The sequence below is a fragment of the Mobula birostris genome, chromosome 3, assembly GCF_030028105.1.
Source record: "Mobula birostris isolate sMobBir1 chromosome 3, sMobBir1.hap1, whole genome shotgun sequence".
Lineage (NCBI taxonomy): Eukaryota > Metazoa > Chordata > Chondrichthyes > Myliobatiformes > Myliobatidae > Mobula > Mobula birostris.
The window spans coordinates 86,895,182-86,913,152 of NC_092372.1; the positions used below are offsets into that span (position 1 = coordinate 86,895,182).

Consider the following 17,971-nt stretch of genomic DNA (forward strand, 5'->3'; position numbering starts at 1 on the left):
GGAAAGGGTAGCCCCGGTCCAGAGGGTGAGATTCTAAACTGAAAAAAGGCCAATTTTGATGGTAACAGAACGTGGATTGGGACAGGCAATTTTGTGGCAGAGGTATACTTGGTAAGTGGAAGGCTTTCAAAAGTGAAGTTTTGAAAGTACAAAGCTTATTTTTGCCTATCAGAATAAAAGAAAAATGTAACATATTTAGGAAACCTTGGCTTTCACGAGATATTGAGGCCCTGGTTAAGAAACAAAAAGGAGGTGCATAGCAGGTGTAGGCAGGTAAGAACAAATGAGGTACTAATGGAGTGTAAGAAATGCAAGAGAACAATTAAGAAGAAAATCAGGAGGGTTAAAAGAAGGTATGAAATTGCCCGAGCAGACAAGGTAAAGGAGAATCCCAAGGGATTCTACAGATATGTTAAGAGCAAAAGGATTGCAAGGGATAGAACTGGTCCTCTGGAAGATCAGAATGGTAATCTATGCATGGAGCCAAGAGAGATGGGGGAGATTTTAAATTGATTTTTTGCATCTGTATTTACTCAGGAGATGGACACATTGCCTTTAGAAGTGAGGCAAAGTAGCAACAAGTTCATGGACCCTGTACAGATTACAGCTGAGGAGGTATTTGCTGTCCTGAGGCAAATTAGGGTGGATAAATCCCCAGGGCTTGACAAGGTGATTTCTCAGATTCTGTGGGAGGCCTGCAGAAATTGCAAGGGCCCGAGCAGAGATATTAAAATCAGTCATTGGCGACAGGTGAAGTATTGGAAGGTTGACGGATAGGCAATGTTGTTCTGCAGTATAAGAAAGGCTCTAAAAATAAGCAGTTATAGGCTGGTGAGCCTGACATCAGTAGTGGGAAAGTTATTGGAAGGTATTCTAAGGGACCAGATATATGAGCATTTGGAAAGACATGGGCTGATTAGGGATAGTCAACATGACTTTGTGTCTAACCAACCTTAAAGATTTTTTCCAGGTAGTTACCAGCAAGGTTGATAAAGGCACGGTAGTGTATGCTGTCTACGTGGACGTTAGCAAGGCATCTGATAAGGTTCCACATAGGAGGTTGGTCAAGAAGGTTCAGTCGCTTGGCGTTAAAGATGAGATTAGACATTGGCTTTGTGGTAGAAGTGTTACGTACCCCGTAACTGGGTTGCCAAACCGGCAGAAATGGACCACTTAGTTGGAGTCTGGATTACTGGAACCAAGAAAGTTTTATTAAAGAAATAAGTAACACAGTACTCTAGTACTAAGGATATAAATGCAACAGGTTAGCAATGGTAAAACACACATGTACACAGAACTAAGATAATAGGAATCAAGAGTACAGAGAAAATTTACAAGATGTTGCTGGGGCTGGAGGACCTGAGTTATAAGGAAAGATTGAATAGCGTAGGAATTTATTCCTTGGAACATAGAAGATTGAAGGGAGATTTGATAGAGGTATATAACATTATGAGTGGTATAGACGGTAAGTGCAAGCAGGCTTTTTGCACTGATGTTGGGTGGGACTACAACTAGAGGTCATGGGTTGAAGGTGAAAAGTTTTAGGGGAACATGAGAGGAATCTTCTACACTTAAAGGGTCATGAGAGTGTGGAATGAGCTGCCAGTGCAAGTGGCGCATGCAAGCTTGATCTCAATGTTTAAGAGAAGTTTGGACAGGTACATGGATGGTAGGGATATGGAGAACTGTGGTCTGGGTGGTTTGGCATGGACTAGATGGGCTGAAGGGCCTGTTTTGTGCTGTACTTTTCTATGACTCTGTGACTCTATAAAAGCAAAAATGTAATGCTGAGGCTTTATAAGACATTGGTCAGCCCACATTTAGAGAATAGTGAGCAGTTTTGGCCCTTTATCTAACAAAGGACGTGGCAGTGGAGAGGGTCCAGGGGAGGTTCATGTTAATGATCTGGGGAATGAAAGGGTGTGTTTGATGACTCTGGGTTCGTACTTGCTGGAGATTAGAAAAATGAGGGGAAGATCTCATTGAACCCTATTGAACATTGAATGGCCTAGATATAGTGGATGTAGAAAGGATGTTTGCTGTAGTGGAGGAGCCTGGCACCAGAGGGCACAGCCTCAGAATTAAAGGACTTCCCTTTAGAACAGAGAAGGGGAGGAATTTCTTTAGTCAGACATTGATAGGTACTTGATTGGTAAGAGTATCAAAGATTATGGGGAGAAGGCAAGAGAATGGAGCTGAGAGGGATAACAAATCAGCCATAATGGAATGACAGAGCAGACTCAGTGGGCTGAATGGCCTTGTTATTATCCTATGCCTTATGGTGTTATGTCGGAATGGAAATGGGCAGTGGAATTAAAATGATTGGCCACTGGAAAATCCTGCTTGTTGTGGATGGACCAAAGATGCATGTATGCATCGCTACAATGAAAAACTTGCTAGCAACAGCATCACAGGCACATAGTATTATCATACGGTATAAATATGGAGAGGGATCACTTGTGATGTATTAGGCTGAGTTTCTTACACTTTGACAGTACCAAATCATAATGCAGTCAGGATGCTTTCAGTAGTACTTCTGTGGAAGTTGGTTAGAGTAGACAAATATGAGCCATTCACTTTAGGAGGACAATCCAGGGTAAGACATAGGCAGTGAACAGTAAGATTTTGAGAAGTGCAGTAGAATAAAAAGATCTGGGAATACAAACCCATTATTCCTTGAAAGTGGTGTCACAGATAGATAGGGTTGTAAAGAGAGCTTTTGGCACATTGGGCTTCATAAATCAAAGTATTGCGCACTCTGGTTCGATACTCAGAGTACTGAGTTGGGATTTTGATGTTCTATAAGATGTTGGTGAAGCAAAATTTGGAGTATTGTGTGCAGTTCTGTTCACCTACATGCAGGAAAGAATAATGATGTTGCTGCGACTTTGGGGGACCTGAGTTATAGGGAAAGATTAAATAGTTTAGGACTCTATTCACTGGACCGCAGTAGAATGAGGGGAGATTTGATAGAGGTATACAGGGTAAATGCATGCAGGCTTTTTCCACCGAGGTTGGGTGAGACTGGCACTACAGTCATAGGTTAAGGGTGAAAGATGAAATAATTAAGGAGATCCTGAAAGGGATCTTTTTATGTTTTGTAACTCCAGAAATTAATTGAAAGAAAAATACGGGAGCCCAGGAATAAACTCGGGTATGCTTAGTTCTTCTTTAGTGAGGAGCACACTTACGACATGGTGGCATAACGATGTACGTACTTTTACATATAACCTGTAATGAAGTGTTTAGACAACCAGAGAATGCTCAATCAAACAGTATATTTACAAAATTACTCAAATACACAACAGAACTTCTTCGCTAAGAGGATGGCATGCGTGTGGAACAAGCTGCCAGCGGGAGTGGTGGTTGCGGTTTTGATTGCAACATTTAAGAGGAGTTTGGATAAGTAGATGGATGGGAGGGATATGGAGGACTATTGTCTAGGTTCAGTGCATCGTGACTAGGCAGAATAGCTGTTCAGCTGAATGGCCTGTTTCCGTGCTGTCGTACTCTATGATTCTCTGCCTCTGTGACCCTAAGATATGCCCAAGTACTTCATGGAAATCATAAAGTTCGCTCCATACAGCTTTTGTGGAATTTCATCTCAACAGATGCTATGTTAGGTTTTCTGAGTATCATTGCTGTACCATGGTAAGGGACTTTGATGCAAAGCCAATCAGTTATTCTGCTCCCTCCTCATACAGTGATAATGTCATCGGGTAATGCATCAGAGGGCAGTAGAAATAGATTCACTGGATGATAAGGAACAAAAAGCACTGAAACAGAAGCAGCTGCTTTGACTCTCAGAACACTGCCTCATGTTTCTTCACACATCTCTATGCTGACTGGTGATTCAGCAACTTCTACTGAGAGATTGCAGGACATATCCACAAGAATTGAAACATCCAGCATAAATATTCACTTCTGTCAAGTTGGGCAGACAAGGTGCACCCAACATTGTGCTTAGCTGGGTGGTGCCTTTCAGCATCCATCTTATAGCCAAAATCGGCTTCCCCTGAGGTAACAAAGATACACATACTCAACTGCACTTTCCAGAAATGAACTAAACCACCAAGATTCTCTTTGTGTTCTTCCTCTGTCTTTTCCAGCACCAAAATATAATCTAGGTAGCTAAGGACCCTGGGAGACCTTGATTCATACAATCCGTTGTCCGCAGTTTATGCTCTCCCAAAAGCAGTCTGCACTTTTGATTAGTCAAAGAGAAATATGCATTGTTGAGTTTTTCTTTGAACCTTGGTGCCAGAGGCAATCTTCTGGTATGTATGTGACAAATTAAACATCATAACCTTCTGCTCTCCTCTTTAGCAAAGCAAACAGATCATCAATTACTGGTTTGGTGTATCAGCCCTTACACCTTAATCCTTTCCCCCATGGTAAATATGAATGAAGACAGACAACTGTGAGCTCCAGAGTACCCAGTGACAAATGCTCTTAAATCCCTGCTCATGTAACATCAACACACTGTCACCAGAGACAAGTGCATTAACATCTTAAACTCAGTATGTACCAGCATTGGGAAAGGTTCAGTAGATCTTTTACATCATGTCAACAGTCTATATGATCCATTTATGTTATCATCTGCTTCATGTATACACCTTCCTTCATTATCCTGGCCCATAGTCTTCACCTTGCATAGTTGCTTGAGTTTGTCTTAACCTTTGTTTTCAAGTGAACTGGTGACGTGATGACCCTTGACACTACAGTTATGGCAAACAGCCTTATGTCTGCACAGATTATGTCTGCGGCCATCTAGCAGGAGAATTTCAATGCGTTTCAGGCTGACAGGAATCCAGTGATCTCAGGCAAGACCCGCAGTGGTGATAACTGTATTTACATAAACAAGAACTGGTTTGCAGATGCTTTAGCAGTGACATCCCTCTGATCACCGATGATTGAGTTCATTTTTGTGAAGTCCAGACCATTTTATATGCTGAGGGAGTTCACTACAATTGTGTTGGTATCTGTATATATCCCCCCCTCTGCTAATGCCAGCGAGGCAATGCTTGATCTCTACAACGCCATCAGTGGCTTTCAAACCAAACACCCCGATGGAATCTTCATTATTGCAGGTGATTTTATCAGAATTGGCTTTATTATCACCAGCATGTGACATGAAATTTGTTAACTTAGCAGCAGCAGGGTAATGCAATACATAATCTAGCAGAGAAAACATAATAATAATAAATAAAATAAAACATCATAATAATAAATAAACAAGTAAATCAATAATATATGTAACTCTCGCTTCGGCTGGCGGCTTAATATAGGGGATGGTAGCCCCCTACAGCCCGGCCAAACTTAAGAAATCTCATTTGAGTGGATGTCCCCTGTTACAAATCAGTACCACGAAATAACAAACAGTACACAATATGTGATTAAATGATTGAGCTTTTTAATTCTTAATTTGACTCTATGGTTAGTAAAGAAAACAAAAAAAGAAAAAGGGCTCATTCTAAAACAGTCTAATGCACAACGTTGGAGCTCACTGATAAGGCTGCTCATCCACCATCGACCTGCTCTGATCATCACTGACCCTCGGATCCTCGCTCCAAATCCACTCCATCTGAGGTCCACCAACTCTCTCTATTTGCGTCTTCTCTCCTCATCTCTCCCCCGGCAAAAGACCGCGAATTCCCAGTTCCCAGACCCACAAGAAAGAACAACATCCCGCTCATTGGCTAGCATGCCCCGTTACCTCTAGCCATAACCCAAACATTGCTGGTACAGAGAAACCATTACCTCAGCAGTGGAACATTACAGAGAAGCCGTTACATTAGTAGTGAAACCTTATAGCGTGTTACAAGGATATTGAATAGATTTTTTAAGACGTGCAAAAACAGAAATACTGTATATTTTTTAAAAAGTGAGGCAGTGTCCAAAGCTTCAATGTCCATTTTGGAACCGGATGGCAGAGGGGAAGAAGCTGTTCCTGCATCACTGAGTGTGTGCCTTCAGGCTTCTGTACCTCCTACCTGATGGTAACAGTGAGAAAAGGGCATGCCCTGGGTACTGAAGGTCCTTAATAATGGACGCTGCCTTTCTAAAACACCGCTCCCTAAAGATATCCTGGCTACTCTGTAGGCTAGTGCCCAAGATGGAGCTGACTAGATTTACAACCTTCTGCAGCTTATTTCAGTTCTGTGCAGTAGCCCCTCCATACCAGACAGTGATGCAGCCTGTCAGAATGCTCTCCACAGTACAAATATAGAAGTTTTTGAGTGTATTTGTTGACATGCCAAATCTCTTCAAACTCCTAATAAAGTATAGCTGCTGTCTTGCCTTCTTTATAACTGCATCAATATGTTGGGACCAGGTTAGATCCTCAGAGATCTTGACACCCAGGACTTGAAGCTGCTCACTCTCTCCACTTCTGATCCCTTTATGAGGATTGGTATGTATTCCTTCATCTTACCCTTCCTGAAGTCCACAATCAGCTCTTTTGTCTTACTGGTTGTTGCTGCAGCACCACTCCACCAGTTGACATATCTCACTCCTGTATGCCCTCTCATCACCACCTGAGATTCTATCAACAATGGTTGTATCGTCAGCAAATTTATAGATGGTATTTGAGCTATGCCTAGCCACACAGTGGTATGTATATAGAGAGTAGAGCAGTGGGCTAAGCACACACCCCAGAGGTGTGCCAGTGTTGATCGCCAGCAAGGAGGATATGTTATCATTGATCTGTACAGACTGTGATCTTCTGGTTAGGAAGTCGAGGATCTAATTGCAAAGGGAGGTACAGAGGCCCATGTTCTGTAACTTCCCAATCAGGATTATGGGAATGTTGGTATAAAATGCTGAGCTATAGTAGATGAACATCATCCTGACATAGGTGTTTGTGTTGTCCAGGTGATCTAAAGCCGTGTGGAGAACCATTGAGGTTGCATCTGCCGTTGACCTATTGTGGCGGTAGGAAAATGGCAATGGGTCCAGGTCCTTGCTGAGGCAGGAGTTCAGTCTAGTCATGACCAACTTCAAAGCATTTCATCACTGTCAATATGAGTGCTACTAGGCGATAGTCATTAAGGCAGCTCACATTATTTTTCTTAGGCAGTGGTATAATTATTGCCTTTTTGAAGCAAGTGGGAACTTCCACCCATAGCAGTGAGAGATTGAAAATGTCCTTGAATTCTCCCGCTAGTTGGTTGGCACAGATTTCAGAGCCTTACCAGGTACTCCATCAGGACTTCCTGCCTTGCGAGGGTTCACTCTCTTTAAGGACAGTCTAACATTGGCCTCTGAGACAGAGATCACAGGGTCATCAGGTGCAGCAGGGATCTTCACAGCTGTAGTTGTGTTCTCTCTTTCAAAGCGTACATAGAAGGTGTTGCGTTCATCTGGTAGTGAAGCATTGCTGCCATTCATACTACTGGGTTTCGCTTTGTAGAAAGTAATGTCTTGCGGACCCTGCCAGAGTTGTGCATCTGATATCACCTCCAACCTCATTTGAAATTGTCTCTTAACCCTGGAGATAGCCCTGGTTGCAGGCCTGGGTTGCTAGACTCGAATGCCACAGATTTAGCCTTCAGCAGACGACGTAGCTCCTGGTTCATCCATGGCTTTTGGTTTGGGAATGTCTGTGTAGGCACACACTCATCCACACAGGTTTTAATGAAGTTGGTGACAAATGCAGCATACTCATCCAAATTCAAAGATGAATCCCTGAATACAGTCCAGTCCACCGATTCAAAGCAGTCCTGTAAGTGCTCCTGTGCTTCCCTTGTCCATATCTTCTTGGTCCTCACTACTGGTGCTGCAGTCTTCAGTCTCTGCTTATACTCAGGGAGTAGAAGTACAGCCAGCTGATCAGTCTTCCCAAAGTGAGGCATGGTAGGCATTCTTGATGGTGGTGTAGCAATGGTCCAGTGTGTTGTTTCCTCCCGTTTTGCAAGCGATCTGTTGATGGTAGTTGCTTAGTGATTTTTTTAGACTGGCCTGGTTAAAATTTCCCAAAACGATGGTGAAGGAGTTAGGGTGCGCTGTTTCGTGCATGTTGATCCCATTGTTCAGGTCATCTAAAGCCTGATTGATATTGGCCTAGGGTGGAATATAAACTGCTACCAAAATGACCCCAGAGAACTCCCGTGGTAGGTAAAAAGGACGGCACTTAACTGCTAGATATTCCAGGTCTGGGGTGAGCAGAATTGGGACAGCACTGATATATTTGTGCACCAAGAAGAATTGATCATGAGGCATACTCCTCCACCTCTGCTTTTGAGACTCTATAGATCTTTCCTGACGGTGTATAGTAAACCCATTGATCTGAATTGCTGCATCCAGTACCGAAGGGGTTAAACAGGATTCCATGAAACAAAGGACACACACAGTCCTAATGTCCCTCTGATTCAGTACCTAGCTCTGAGATCATTGATTTTATTCACCAGAGACTGCACATTCGCCAGCAAAATAGTCGGTATAGGGAGTTTAAAACCCCATATCCTTAAGTACACTTGTAACCCTGATCTACACCTGCGGTTCCTCCGAGGTGTCCTCCATGGGCACTTCGGACCACAATCGGTGTTGTTTCCATCAGTTTTAAGCAGCGATAGTTCATTTAAACGCATTAAGACATCTTTGTTGACTGTACTGACCTTGGAAGCAGTTGTGCATTTTAGCTGTACCATACTGAAGCGGGAATATTTAATAGTATCCATTGAGAGTACTGATGCTACTTGAGTCGCGCCTAGACACCCCAGAAGTAACCATGAAACCTAAAAACAGTCCTGCCTAAATTCCACCGGCATGTTCATTTTGCTACCAGAGGTGAAAGTACACTAGACCTGGTTTACACTAACATACCAGGTGCCTATAAATCAGTCCCTTGACCTTACACTGGACTCTCAGATCACTTACCTGTAATGCTAATTTCAGCATACAAACCAGTGATCAAACGGATCAAACCAGTTCCAAAGGTGGGAAAACGTGGCCTAAGGGTGCAATCTCTGAACTACAGGATTGTTTTGATAATACGAACTGGAGGATGTTCATGGAGGCTGCTACCTATGGCAACCATGTTAACATCGAGGAATATGTAGATTCTGTGATCAGGGACATAGAGAAGTGCACTGAGGATATTACTATCACAAAACACATCCAGGTGAGGGAAAGTCAGAAGCCATGGCTTAATGCAGAGGTCCATGCACAGCTGAGGGATGGTGATGCTGCCACTGCCTTTAGATCAGGGATGCAACAGCTCCACTCTATCAGGAAGGCAGAATGGGAGCATTCTAATTTACAGCCACTTCTGTGATACCAGAGACACAAGGCACACATGGCAGGGAATTCAGACGATCATAGACTACAAATCTACCATGCACGTCAATGACCAGGATGCTTCACTCCCTGAGAAGTTGAATGTCTTGTACATCTGGTTTGATGTGCAGAGCAATGTGCTGGCGGGGAAGGCACCCTTCCCACTAGGAAATCAGATACACCATCTGGCTGAAGCTAAGGTGTGGAAGACCCTGGACAGAGTCACTCCACACAAAGCTGCAACGCCCAATAATATACCAGGTCAGGTTCTGAAAGATTGTGCAGCTCAGCTGACAGAGGTGCTGATGGGTATAGTCAACATCTCTCTGGAACAATCCATTGTCCCTTCAGTTTTCAAGGTGGCAACCATTATTCCAGTGCCAAAAAATGCAATTGTAACCTGCCTAATTGACTAACGTCCGGTGGCATTAACATCAACCATTATAAAATGCTTTGAGCAGCTGGTCATGGAGCACATTAAAGCCTTTCTCCCGGATACACTGGACCCTTTCCAATTTGCTTGTTGCAGAAATTGATCCAGTGATGATGCAAAAGCTTCTGCCCTCCACTCTATCCTGCCCCACCTGGAAAATGGGGTCTCATATGCCAGATTGCTGTTTATAGACTCAGTTTGGCATTCAACAGCATCATGCCCCAGAAACTGATGGGGAAACTGTCCTCGCTGAGTCTTAACCTCTCCCTCTGAAACTGGATACTGAACTTAACAGTAAGGCCACAGTCAGTCCGTGTGAGCAGCAATGTCTCTCGTCCCATTACACTGAGCACTGGCACTCCCCAGGGCTGTGTGCTCAGCCCGCTGCTGTTCACACTGCTGACGCATGACTGTGTCGCAGGATTCAGCTCAAACCTGTCATTAAGTTTGCAGTTGACACAACAGTGACTGGCCTCATCAAGAACGATGATAAGTTGGAGTATAGAGAAGAAATGGAGCGGCCAATGGATTGGTGTGAGAAGAACAATCTAATCCTGAACGTGGAGAAGACAAAGGAAATCATTGTGAACTTCAGGAAGGTACAGCCAAACCATCTCCCTCTGCTTCTCTGTAGAGAGAGTAACGTGCACCAAGTTCCTGGGAGTTCACATCACGATGACCTCACCTGGTCCCTTAATATCACTTCCCCAAACAAGAAGGCACAGCAGCGCTTTCATTTCCTAAGAAGGTTGAGGCAAGCAAGGATCCTCCCCCTTCCCCATCTTAACTGCATTTTGCAGGAGTACCATTGAGAGCATCCTGACAAGCTGCATCTCCATCTGGTATGGGAGCAGTCGAGCATCAGACCAGATGCCCCTACAAAGTACTGTGAGGACAGCTGAGAGGATCATCGTGGTCTCCCTACCATCCATCAGAGACATTTATCAGAAGTGCTGTGTCCTCTGGGCCCTTAGTATTAATAAGGATCCTAGCCATCCTTCCAGCATCTTCCTTGACTTTCTACCATCAGGCAGGAGACGCCGAAGCATAAAGACAAGAACAGTCGGCATGAGAAACAGTTTCTTCCCCCAGGCCATCAGGCTTCTGAACTCCCTGTCACATCATATTCGAAGTGTCACTGTTTAATCTGTTCCAGTACAATATTTTATATTGATGTGCTTTAATTTGTTACTTATGTGTGATTCATCTGTAGATTTTTTCCTTACCTTCATAAGTTATTGTGTATTATGTGTATTACTGTGCTTTACACCCTGGTTTGGAGAAACGTCTCATTTCTATATACATTATGTGGTTATATACATTATATGCATGTATATAGTAAAATGACAATAAACTTGACTTGACATTAGCTCCAGTTCACATGATAGCACATTCATAACATTTCCCTTTCCAGCAGTTCTTCATTTTCTCAAAGGTTCTGAAAAACTGGGCACTGTCATGTCGACAGTCTGAGCCTTTTGCTGGGTAGGGGTGTTGCAGATTTCATGGTTGCTTGGTGCCTGGTAAAAAATTCAGTTTCTTCTCACTGAGCAGCTGCCATGCCCCAGATTCTACAGACTGTGCAGTCACAGGAAAATCTGATCAGTTTAGTTTCAAACTCCCGTTGCTCAGTAATCCATCTTAAATTGGCTGTAACATCAGCAGTAGCTTCATCTGGATACTGATTCCAGCTGCTGAACTTGTTTCTTTGCACTATAGTAATGGGTGTGGGACACTAGTTCAGCTAATTTAACCAATTCTTCAAATATTTCACCTCCTGGCACAGACATGACCAGAATAAATTTCTTCATCTCTTCTGCAATGTCATTTGTAATAAAAAAAACACCCTGTTAATCTTACATCCACGATGCAATTGTACATCAAAGAGCCTAATGCATCAATGCTGGTTATTTTAAATTGCACTTGTAAGCAGTAAAGGCCAAATCAGTCAAATCTAATTTAGTCTTGGTAAACTGCTCCTGGTAAAAGAAAACAAGCAAAAATTGCATGAGAGACAATCAAAGTTTTCTTCTGTAATCATTCTGGTTAATAATTTTCATCCTTGTTAACAATATTTAAAACTCAAACAAGTAAAATTTTCATGGTGTATTTGATCATGTGCTACTATGCATGGACCCATTTTAGTTTTTGTCCTAATTCCACTACTAGAGAAATCAAATAGAACTTCTCCCAACAAGATTACCATACAAGTGTTAATGCGTTCACCATAACTGAGTGGGCAAAATTCATACGTTGTTCACTTAAAGGTTGTTGCCATTTTATTTATTGCCCATCACGATTGCCCCTGAGGAAGCAGTAATGAGCCCCCCCTTTGATCCAGAGCAATGTTTGGTGGATGTGCTTCTACATTCTTTTTCAGTAAGGAGTCCCAAAATGTAGACCCAGCAACCTACCATTTGCTTCATAACAACAGAAATTGGAAGTCAAAATCAAAAGATTTAAAAATAAGTTGTATAAATTAAAACTTTAAATATTCAGCTATGCTGGCTGTATTGCCTCAAACCAAGTAAATTTCATTGATTCAACAAGACTAATATAAGTCAGGTAATATTTTATAACTTTTGCAAAACACAGCAAGTTACAGAAATGATAAATAAAAGCAAATCCAAGCCTGTTTGTGTTTTTCCCTCTTTTTTTGGTTTGTGTTGCTCAGTCCCTACTTTCCCACCTTGGTTTCCTCTCATTCTCAGTTCTCTGCCCAAATTCTCAGAATTTACCAGTAATTTCCAGGGAGCTGATCCCATCATTCATGCAGTACATTTCAGTTTGTTAGGATGAACCCAAATGGACATAGGAGATGTGGAAGTCAAAAATAATAGTCAGATGCTAGAAATTCATAGAAGGTTAGGCTGTATCTGTGGAAGGAGAAACAGAGTTTCAGATCAAAGCTTGGTTCCTTATGTTGGTTGTAGCCAAATTTTGTTTGTGCTTCCCTGTAGTGACACACTTTGGGACCTGTTAAGGAGGCTATGTGATATAAACTGTTACTGATCAGTTCATTAACATTGTTATGAATTGCTGATACTTTAGTTCCATGTTACATTTATTCAACAAAAAGCCACAGGCACTGGAAATCTGAAATAAACTCAGTAAGTTCTGGGAATCCTCAGCATCTCACCTTGAAGCAGTTCAGTTCAGAACCTGCTATCTTATAGGTTATTGAGGCACTTGCTCGTGAAAAAGAGGAACTTCATAAGAGGCATGAAGAGGAGCTGAAAAAACTGAAGCGAGTGGCAGAAGAGGAGAAGCTTCGTCTAAAGGAGCAGCTAATGAAAGGGCTGGAGGAGCTGGTAAAGAAGCATACCACTGAGATCAAGGCAGTACAGACCTCGATGGAATTAGAAAGGAAAAGAATGCAGAAGGTACGTGGTTGCCTGAGCTTTTCTTACCTATGCTGCATTTGATGTACTGTATAACACAGCTTCAGATTCATATTAGAGTAGCTTAATATCATATACACCAGGGTACAATGAAACTCATTGTTCATGTTAAGTTCAGAGTGTAAGCATTAGGCATGGTGATAATACGAGACCCTCTATTGGTCAAGGTTGCACCCTAGCTGTCTACAGGATACACAAGCCACTATGCACACCAGGGCATTACAATATGGAGAGCAAGTTGTGGCCATACAGCGAGGTCCCCCTCTCCACACTTCTAATGACTGTAAAGGAATGGCAGAGACTGATACAATTTGGCACCAGTGGCTTCACAGGAGATGCCAGTCAGCATTAAACTCAACATATGACTGCCTTGGGGACTCCAGCTGTGGATTTTTCTTCAGTGTTTACTCCCTCAGCCTTCCCCATGAGTGAGTATAGTCACAAGGCAGCAGAGGTTTGAGATCAGAGTTTTCCTTCTCCTCGATGAGCTGCCAGCCACGGCTGATGAGACCCATCTGCTCAAAGCACATGGTCTTAAGGTGCCAGTAGCAGGCCCTTGCCCCTTCTCCAGTCAGTAGAAACAGTTCTGACGGGCTCAATAGCTAAGCCACACATGAAGACCAGGAGCTAGGCTTGGTTGTCAAAGGCTAGTTGAGTCACATGCCACAGGAAGCATTTTATAGGTAGCGGGAGCTTATCCCCACTATCTCCTCTAGCTATGACAACCTTAAGAAACCGGTAATAATAAATGCAACAATAAATACAAAGATTAGCACAAAACAGCAGGGTGGTGTGAAGTTAGTAGTATAGTCTGAAGTAATGCAGAAATAAATTTATAGGTAATGTATGTAAAAATAAGAAATAATTAAAACAGGATTTAAAATACCATGAAATCTGGTTTTGAAATCATAGTCATACTTTATTGATCCCAGGGGAAATTGGTTATCCCGGGGAAAATCCAAACCTTATCTCCCTCAGACCAGTGGAAAGAAATGCTTAATAATTAATTAATATTCTTTTCCAAATGAAGGATGCAGATAGTTCAGCAATATATTTCCAGACCATATAGGCTGTAAGTGATCTTTACCAGTCTGTACATTTTGTGGTTTGCATGGGACTTGCAAATGCCATAGGTGTGCAGTGGAATAGTATTCATGGCTTGTGGCTGAGCTAGGTCGAGGCTGACACGTTGATGTGTTTTAATTCCACCCAAGTGCTACCCTGTCTGGTTTTGGAAACCAACATTGAAACCAATCAAGCTGAAGGGATATAAAACATTTCAAGGATTGCTGTAGGTGGTAACCACTCCTCCCACTTCAATTACAGGATTTTTTATGACAGTTCATTTCATGGTGAATCTTACAGCAACAAAAGACATGGTAGTTACCGCAGAAGATATCAGTGCCTGAAAGCTAATACCATACTTTATACAGGCTGTGTAACCTTTGCTGTGGGTGGTTCAGTTTTAGTTACTGTTATGGAAAATTGTTTTTAGACTGTTAATTCAAATAATTTGATTTTGCAAAATGATAATGTAAGGTTTACATCTACAATAACTAACATTGGTACTGCAGGAACTACAAAATCAGCTGGATGAAATTAACATCAAAGTCGAGAACGAAAGGCATCTGTTAGTGAAAGAAAAGGAGGTACTTTACAACAGACTTCAGGACTCTCTACAGCAGGTGAGTCCCCCTTGAATTACCTGCAGGTGAAAAACTGCTCAGCCTATTTATTCTTACTCAACATTGGTTGGCTTTCTAGATTTCTAGGATGGAAAACGTAATGGAACAGAGAGATAAAGGCATAGAACACCCTGACCCTCACTGTACACAACTGCAAGCAAGTTATGAAAGCGTACTGAAGGATCGGGAACAGGCACTCAACAAGATATCAGAGCTGCAGGTGAGTGTGAGTATCAGAGGTGGTAATTTAACTAAAATTAGTTGTACATTGCAGTGGGAATGGATTAACTGTAAGGATGGTTGCAGTCCAAGATGCATGCTACAAAATTTTGCTCATATTTGTAATGTGATCAGTATTTATAGTAACTATGTTGGAATGAGCTATCTTTAAATCACTGATACTTGGACTGATGTCAAATATGACATTTGGAGCAAAGGCAATTATCCAGCCAGCTTCCATATCAAATCGCAGTTTATTACAACATTTGAAGGCACGTGTTTATGTAAACTTAATTACTTGGAATTGGAGCAATTTTCTGGATTACTTCCACTGCATGGGTGTCATTTTTGAAACATATTCAATTTTTCAAAGTTGTGTATTAGGTTCGGCACTTATCAATGTGTAAGGTTGATAAATGAGTGTTGCTTTGACGTTCAGCTCAGAATGCAAGAAAGTGCCTTTGAATAATTTTCTAAAACAAAACCTTATCTCAGTCAGACAAGATTGCTTTACGCCCTTGTAACTAGAAATATCATACAGCCATAAAATAACATGGAAACAGGTCCTTCGTTTTATTACTTCTGCTCCCAGCATCAAGCACATATATATGCTAAACTTACACTGACCCCTATTTTCTTATTCTTTCCACATTCCCATCAATTCCCCCAGTTTCTGTTGCTTGCCCCCACACAGAGGTTACTTTACTGTAGTCCATTAAGAACCAACCTGCACTTGTTTGGTATGAGGGAGCAAACTGGAGCCCCTGAAGGAAACCCGCGCAGTTACAGGAAGTACAAACTCCACACAGACAGCACAAGAGTCTGGAGTCAAGCCCAGGTTATTGGAGCTCAGATGCAGCACCTCTACCAGCTGCACCACAGTGCTGCAGAGAACTGCCACTGGGCAAAAAAGGAAGGGTTGGCATTATAGTGTGAGTAAATTCTGGAGAAGGCATAAGGGCATAGCAGAAGGCAACCTCTGCTGTATTGATGTGGCACCAGTATCCTTGTGGGATGGTACATAAAGCAATGGGGAGGATTGAAAGCAGCTGTGTGCTGCAGGAAATAGGAATGGAAAGCTGGATTATTAAACCTGGAATGAATAATTGAAAATATCATCGTGATAGAAAATCAAAAGCTGAAAACAATTATAGAAGGGAGAGGAAACTAATAAAACAATGTCAACAAAAACTGATCAAATTTGAAAATATTGAATTCAATATCAGATGGTATGCATATTTACGCACAAAAAACTGAATAAACAATATTATTATTAATCATAATAGAGGGATACCACATGGTAGCTAAAATGCGTTCAGCACTTTAATTTGGACAGGACTGAGAAGCTAATGGGCTGGAGTAAAAATCAAAGGTGCACTGCCTATGGTTGGGGCTCACCTCTGAATAAAGTTCAACTTACCTGGAACAATCTGGACGATCAGAAGTTACAATGGAGAGTTTGCTGATTCCCTGAGACACAGCACGTAATGTGATGTGATCATGTGATGGGAGAGGCAGGAAGAGCCCAGCCAAGAAAGGCGAAGAAACCTTGACAACCAGCTATCCCATAACGCACAAGGTAGATGAAGGGAAACAACAGGAATTCTGCAGATGCTGGAAATTCAAGCAACACACATCAAAGTTGCTGGTGAACGCAGCAGGCCAGGCAGCATCTGTAGGAAGAGGTGCAGTCGACGTTTCAGGCCGAGACCCTTCGTCAGGACTAACTGAAGGAAGAGTGAGTAAGGGATTTGAAAGTTGGAGGGGGAGGGGGAGATCCAAAATGATAGGAGAAGACAGGAGGGGGAGGGATGGAGCCAAGAGCTGGAAAGGTGATAGGCAAAAGGGATACGAGAGGATCATGGGACAGGAGGTCCGGGAAGAAAGATGGGGGGGGGGGGACCCAGAGGATGGGCAAGGGGTATATTCAGAGGGGCAGAGGGAGAAAAAGGAGAGTGAGAGAAAGAATGTGTGTATATAAATAAATAACGGATGGGGTACGAGGGGGAGGTGGGGCCTAGCGGAAGTTAGAGAAGTCGATGTTCATGCCATCAGGTTGGAGGCTACCCAGACGGAATATAAGGTGTTGTTCCTCCAACCTGAGTGTGGCTTCATCTTTACAGTAGAGGAGGCCGTGGATAGACATGTCAGAATGGGAATGGGATGTGGAATTAAAATGTGTGGCCACTGGGAGATCCTGCTTTCTCTGGCGGACAGAGCGTAGATGTTCCGCAGGGATCGCTCCCTACACAACTCCCTTGTCCATTCGTCCCCCCCATCCCTCCCCACTGATCTCCCTCCTGGCACTTATCCGTGTAAGCGGAACAAGTGCTACACATGCCCTTACACTTCCTCCCTTACCACCATTCAGGGCCCCAAACAGTCCTTCCAGGTGAGGCGACACTTCACCTGTGAGTCGGCTGGGGTGATATACTGTGTCCAGTGCTCCCGATGTGGCCTTTTATATATTGGCGAGACCCGACACAGACTGGGAGACCGCTTTGCTGAACACCTACGCTCTGTCCGCCAGAGAAAGCAGGATCTCCCAGTGGCCACACATTTTAATTCCACATCCCATTCCCATTCTGACATGTCTATCCACGGCCTCCTCTACTGTAAAGATGAAGCCACACTCAGGTTGGAGGAACAACACCTTATATTCCGTCTGGGTAGCCTCCAACCTGATGGCATGAACATCGACTTCTCTAACTTCCGCTAGGTCCCACCTCCCCCTCGTACCCCATCTGTTACTTATTTTTATGCACACATTCTTTCTCTCTCTCTCCTTTTTCTCCCTCTGTCCCTCTGAATATACCTCTTGCCCATCCTCTGGGTCCCCCCCCCCACTTGTCTTTCTTCCCGGACCATCCTGTCCCATGATCCTCTCGTATCCCCTTTTGCCAATCACCTGTCCAGTTCTTGGCTCCATCCCTCCCCCTCCTGTCTTCTCCTATCAT

General features: G+C 42.9%; 1 protein-coding gene across 1 annotated transcript in view; it reads left to right on the top strand.

Annotated features, from left to right (window-relative positions):
* The window catches only part of LOC140195679 (protein FAM184B-like), a 228,838-nt gene that overhangs the window by 163,837 nt on the left and 47,030 nt on the right, over nt 1-17,971 (top strand). The window contains exons 6-8 of the mRNA XM_072254395.1: nt 12,886-13,092; nt 14,685-14,795; nt 14,875-15,015. Of these exons, the coding sequence (XP_072110496.1) occupies nt 12,886-13,092; nt 14,685-14,795; nt 14,875-15,015 (459 nt within the window). The remainder of the gene's footprint in view (nt 1-12,885; nt 13,093-14,684; nt 14,796-14,874; nt 15,016-17,971) is intronic.